The following is a 5,923-nucleotide window of genomic DNA, read 5'->3' on the forward strand; positions in this document are numbered from 1 at the left end:
CCCTGCCCTGTTCTACCTGTGTCTTGCCTAAAAAGTGCTTCAGTGGTGTCGTTAGGGTCAACACTGAGGGCCTGTTTCTCTGCCTCTACAGGCAGAGCACAGCACCTTTGTGGGTTTACACAGCTCTAATCCCACCCCCCCCAGTAAACATGCCGTGGAACTTGTGAACTTTTTTTTCCCCAAAGCATTATACAATTTGCCAGTGAGCGTGCGGTCTTAAGGAGGAAGTTTATGGGGCTTGTCATAGCTGTGGAATCCTTAATATTCGCCACCAAGTAAGATTGGTCTCTAATTTAGTGGTAACTTTAAAGCTAGGCTTATCTGGATTTAATTTATCGTGGTGTCAGCTCAGAAATTACCAAGACGAAGACCTGGATCCATCGACGTGGTTGTTTACTGCAGTATCTTAACACTGCTTAAAAATTCAAGTGTGGCGTGGGCTGCCCCTGCACCGCACGCAGGCGAGCTTCTGGGCGTCCGCATGCAATCTTAGAAAGGCGAAGCGACTTCCCCCGACTTGAGCAGCAATTTGCTTTGGGATTAAAGCTTTCAAAAATGTTCAGAGGAAGCTGTTCTGCATGGGAATGGCCTTGGATTTGGTGCCTCCCTAGGTGCACCCTAGGCAGGTGGCCATCAACTCTGCCCTGTGATTCATAGCCCCTGTGTGTGTCCTGTTCCGAGGCGTGCCTGCCTCCCTCCCTCCCTCATCTTCTGCTCTTCAAGCCCAAACACGCCCCCGTTACCTGCCAAGTCGCCCTGCGGTTTCTCTGCAGAACCCCCTCGGTTGCTTTCACCCCCTGCCTGGTGTTGGGACCACACGACTCCGCGGAACAGCTCTGCGCTTTGAGATCTCCCAGCATCCCACGACCTGAAAAGAGAGGGAAGATGGACTTGTTATATAGCACTGGCCCATGACACCATCCCCTGGGGCAGACCCGTTCCTCCTCTGCCTCCTTTTTCCTTTTCCCCCACCAATATTTATAAAAAAAATATTATTTTCCCTATTTGGCAGATTTTAAGGGGAGAGAGTTCATTCATACGGCTTTCTCGGCACGTGGCAAAGGCAGCCACGTGCCGAAGCGGGCTGATGTGGAGCCCATTAGGCAGCGGTGACTAAAAGTTTGGCTGTGGGTACGACGGAGTTTCCCAGCTCAGCCCTCCTGTTTGCGCAGCTCGGCGTGGGTGCGGTGCGGGTGATAATACGCTGGCCCGCCCGTGATGTTCTTTGCCTCCCGATGAGTGACCTTGCCGCTTGTGCCGAGAGCTCCTGCCGGAATCTCCTGGAGAACAGAGCGGTTGCTGCCTGGAGAGTGGAGGAACAGGCAATAAATTAGGGTCCCCTGTGCTGTGTTTTGGTTTTGGGGGGGGTGGTTAAAATGAGTTGTGAGTCAGGCACCGTGCGTTCTCTCGCCGTCTAAAGAACGTGGTCTGCGTTAAGCTTTCTCTACAACAAGGATGACCGAGCTCCTGGGATGACGAGGAGAACCAGTGACTTCATGTGTGGGGAACAACACCAGGGTAAGGAAAAACCGTGTCAGTTGTCAGCACCTCGGTGCTGCAAGGAAGGAGGCTCCAAAACTGGGTTTGCCCGTCCCCAGCGGGGACCGCGGCCAGCCCTGACTTGAGATTTCCAAGCTCTTGGTTAGGAAAGGAACACAAACATCTGCAGTGGGGGATAACAAGCGGGCTTCTCCCCTAGGCTTGTTCATGGTGCTGTGGGTTTTTTCATGTTTTCGCTTTATTTTTTTTCATGGACGGGTAACACGAGTGTCAATTACTGGATTTATTTTGACTCTGTAAGGTAAAACATCCTTTCATTTAACCTGAGGTTTCATTTTTGGCTGGCTGCAGGAGAGGAAGTTAATTACCAGAGGGGTACATGGGCTTTTGAAATTAAGACTTAACGTGGTGACCCAAACGCTTGGTCGGTCTCGCTCCCAGCAGTGCCCAGTGCATCGAAGAAATGTGAAAAGTCCTTCCTGAGTAAACTTAAATGACTTTTCCCATCAAGTTTTTCCACTGAGTTCAATGAGTTTTGCATTGCAGCCTTTTTCCAGAGCTGGAAGGGAAGAAGGGAGTTGCTTCCTGCGCGGGTGACTTTACCGGTCGATACTCTGATGTTCTACCTGCTCTTGGCAAAGTTTGGGAAGGGCTCACCTGGTTTGGGAAGGATCGGCAAGCTGAGTGTTACGATAGTCTTTAAGTGATAAAATGACCCGGGAAAGATGAGCGATGTGTGCTCGCTGAAGCAGGTAGCAGCAGTCGTGGGGACTGCAATAGCTGCAGGGGCTCTGTAGTCTTCATCAGCGAGCTGGTTTGTGGTTGACCGATAAACTTCCCTTGGTGCTGCGCTGTGTTTGCATTGCTGAGGTAGAACATCTGGGACAACAGAAATAGTTTTGTCTGTCACCCCTGCAAAGCTACAGACAGGGAGAATCTCTTATCAGATCTGGCAAACCTTCTCCCTTCCCATGAATGTTCAAGGACTTCCTGCTGCCTTGGTATGGCTCTGAGGACAGACAAGGACTCTGCCCAGGAGATGGGTAGCTCTGGATGGAATAGAGAATCGGTTTCCTGTTGCTCGTGTGGGTGTTTCAAGCTCCTCCCCACCTCCATCCATGTCAAAGGCATTATCGTAAATGCTCAGCAGCTTGGGGTAGTTGCGTGCATGTAGGCACAACAAGCTAACAATACTCTCGTCCCTCCCTAGGACAGCAGTGATGAAGAACTGTTTCTACAATGAGACTGTGGGGTTCTTCTACAACAACAGCCGCAAAGAGCTGACCACGTACTGGAGGACCAAGGATGTCCTGGTGGTCGCCCTGGGCCTGACGGTGAGCGTCATTGTGCTCCTGACCAACCTGCTGGTTATCACCGCTATCATCATCAACCGGCGTTTCCACTACCCCATCTACTACCTGCTGGGGAATTTGGCAGCTGCCGACCTCTTCGCTGGCATTGCCTACATGTTTCTCATGTTCCACACGGGGCCCAGGACAGCCGAGCTCTCCCTGAAGACCTGGTTCATCCGCCAGAGCCTGCTGGACACCAGCTTGACGGCCTCTGTGGTGAACCTGCTGGCAATCGCTGTCGAAAGGCACCAGACTATTTTCACCATGCAGTTACACAGCAAGATGTCCAACCAGCGTGTGATGATCCTCATCTTCTGTATTTGGGTCACAGCCCTGCTCCTGGGGCTCATCCCATCCTATGGCTGGCACTGCCTCTGTGCCCTGGAGAAGTGTTCCAGCATGGCACCGCTCTACAGCAGGAGCTACCTGACCTTCTGGGCCATCTCCAACCTGGTTATCTTCTTGATCATGGTGGTTGTGTACACGCACATCTTCATCTATGTCAAAAGGAAGATGACGCGGATGTCCAAGCACACCAGCTTCCGCCCCCGCTACAAGGAGACCATGATCAGCCTCGTCAAGACGGTCACCATCATCCTGAGTAAGTCCCCTTGCTTGGTGGTGTCTTGATCCTCTGTCCCGGGTTGTGCAGGGCTAGGGAAGCAAAAGCGCTGGGGACAACGGGGGGGATTGGGAAGGTGACATTCTGCTTCCCTGGTCTCGGAAGCCGCTGGGGTGATGGTTTGCTGAGGAGCTCGAGAGTTTCAAGACACTGCATGAATTGTGTGAGCTGTAATGGGAGCAACCTGGCAGCTGGAGGGGAGGGCAAGGTCCTGAGCCCCTTCCCCTCTGGCATGGCTGCTCCTCTGGTTAGCAGGGAAGAGGGGGACTTGCTTACCTGACTCCTCTGTGTGGGGGTGCTTGGGGCAAAGAGGCTTTTTTATGTGCTCGCTCCGGTCTGCTGCCCCCACAGAAGGAGCATGGAATTAGGAGCTATAATCGGGCTTTATTGAGAAGTGGGACTCTTAATAAAGGATGGAGAGAGGTTTGGGGTGGCAGATAATTACCCTGTAATCACCTGTAAGGGTGATGGGGAAAGAATGAGGGAGTCTCATCCAAATTCTTTGCTGTTTACTGGAACAAAGCATGGAACTCTGAGGGGTTTGGGTGGGTTTTTTTTTTTTTGAGGGGTTTGGGGTTGGTTTTTTGAGCAGCTCAGTACTGGGTCTCAATCTGCTCGGGTAAACCCATCCCTGGGAAGTCCCAACTCTTTGTTTGAGCGGCTCTCCGTGAGCACGGGATCTCCAGCAGAGTGCTAACTGCCTGCCAGTCTGTCTGCATCCCCAGTCTGTAGTGCAAATGGGGGCAGATCAGTAACTGGAAGTGGCTGGCACTGGGGCTCTGCCTCTCCGGGATATTTAACGTTACTCAGACGCGTGCCCAGTGCTGTGTGTGCAGCAGCAGAGGCTGGTGCCTGCGTTGTGCCAGCCGTCATTTCTTTAATCCGCTTTCATTTTGTGCTTTAATGCCCAAACCACCGTTCTTTTAAAGTGAAATAACTCAACACGCTCGGGTCTTCTGCAACCCAGCTCGACTCCGGGCTTGCGGTCGCAACCCCTTGCTTGCAAATCTTTCCTGATAAGCGCAGAATTTGCTCCGTCAGGGAAACCTTGCAGCTGCAAACAAAGGCTACTCCCTTGCAAAGTCCCGCTGGCAGGGGAGGGGAGCAGTGGGGGGGCTGTCAGGCTGCTTGGTGTGTCCCTGCTCGGGAGTACGCCGGCTTGCTGGGGTCCTGTTGCAACTTGTGAGCGTTGGAACCGGAGTTTTCTGCCTGTTCCTGCCTTTCCTGTGATGTCTGCCTCGCAATCTGTCCGTCTCTCGGGAGTTCATCGCTGCCTTGGAGCTGAGCAGATGCAGTGCAGAGAGTCAGGGGGGTCAGGAGTGATTTACCTCGTGTATTTTGCATGGTCCACAGCGGAGACAAAAGTGTTCTTTCCCCCTTTCCTACCCAAATGGTATCGGAGGGGTCACCCCGTGGTGTCAGCAGGATTGCTTCACTTTCTGGGACTTCACACCATCAGCTGGAAGAGGGTTGGCAGGACAGGGAGTGCTGGCCAAGAAGAAGACAATTTGTACTTGGTGCATCACCTTCTTTTTGGGAGATCCTTTCCCTCTCAGTGTCCCCCTCCCGTCCTGGCTTGGCCTGCCCACTTTTTGTCTGCTGCAATGAGCTGGGGTCCGAGGGGGCTCAGAGCTGCTGTGGTTTCTCAGAGGGAATCGGGGCTGGGGTCTGAGGATGGACGCAGTGGGGAGGAACCCAACGTGGAAAGCTGGGGGAGGCTTGGGGGTTCATCAGGCCTTTGGGGACTCCTGTAACCCAAAGTTTTTCCCCTTCCTTTGTGGGACAGCGTCGGGGAGAAGCAGCAGTCATTTCCATACAGGTCCCTTGCACGGGAGGGAATTGCCCAACTTGGGGGGTGGGAGGGGGGGTGGAATCTTTCAGTTTGGACTTGGTGTACAGAAAGCTGTGACTGCAGAGGGTTGTTTTTTTTTTTTTTTCCCCTCCCGCGAAAGCCCTGGTGTAATTCCTTCTCCACCCTCGCTCCCCAGCCTTCTGCAAACTTGGACTCTGCACAGAGGAATACTTTGCGCCTTATGCATCAGAGGGTGTAGCTGCCGCCGAGGGTGCGGTAGGAGCTGTCTGTCTGCTGCTTCCTTGCGAGGCAAGGTAGCTGCCATCGATAATCCTGCAGGTCCTGGGCATTAAGAACAGGTCTAGGAGCTGACCTGGAAACCAAAAGTCCAAGGTGCATCTGGAAACTTATATCACACTTTCCCACAGGCTGGTTGAGCGATGCAGGATGTCACCGTGACCAAACCACAGGGCAGGGTCGTTAGTCACCATCCTGTGTCAGATCTTTAAGAGTTCAGGCTTCTTTTTGGATCCTTTAGCGTCCATTAAGGAGTGAGGACATGGGCTGGGTTTGCAGGCAAAGGCCCAAAACTTTTTAGGTACCTCTTCTTTTTTTTTTTTTTTTTTTTTCCTTTTCCCCCTTCCTCTTTTTATTTTT

The 5,923-nt window shown here is 52.6% G+C and overlaps 1 protein-coding gene across 1 annotated transcript in view; it reads left to right on the plus strand.

Moving 5' to 3' along the window:
- Positions 1-2,714: 2,714 nt before the first annotated feature.
- LPAR2 (lysophosphatidic acid receptor 2) overlaps positions 2,715-5,923 on the plus strand; it is a 5,406-nt gene continuing 2,197 nt past the window's right edge. Inside the window, exon 1 of the mRNA XM_035888674.1 lies at positions 2,715-3,453. Within this exon, the coding sequence (XP_035744567.1) occupies positions 2,721-3,453 (733 nt within the window). The 5' untranslated portion in view covers positions 2,715-2,720. The remainder of the gene's footprint in view (positions 3,454-5,923) is intronic.

The sequence above is a fragment of the Egretta garzetta genome, unplaced genomic scaffold (genome assembly GCF_000687185.1).
Source record: "Egretta garzetta isolate BGI_Z169 unplaced genomic scaffold, ASM68718v1 scaffold421, whole genome shotgun sequence".
Lineage (NCBI taxonomy): Eukaryota > Metazoa > Chordata > Aves > Pelecaniformes > Ardeidae > Egretta > Egretta garzetta.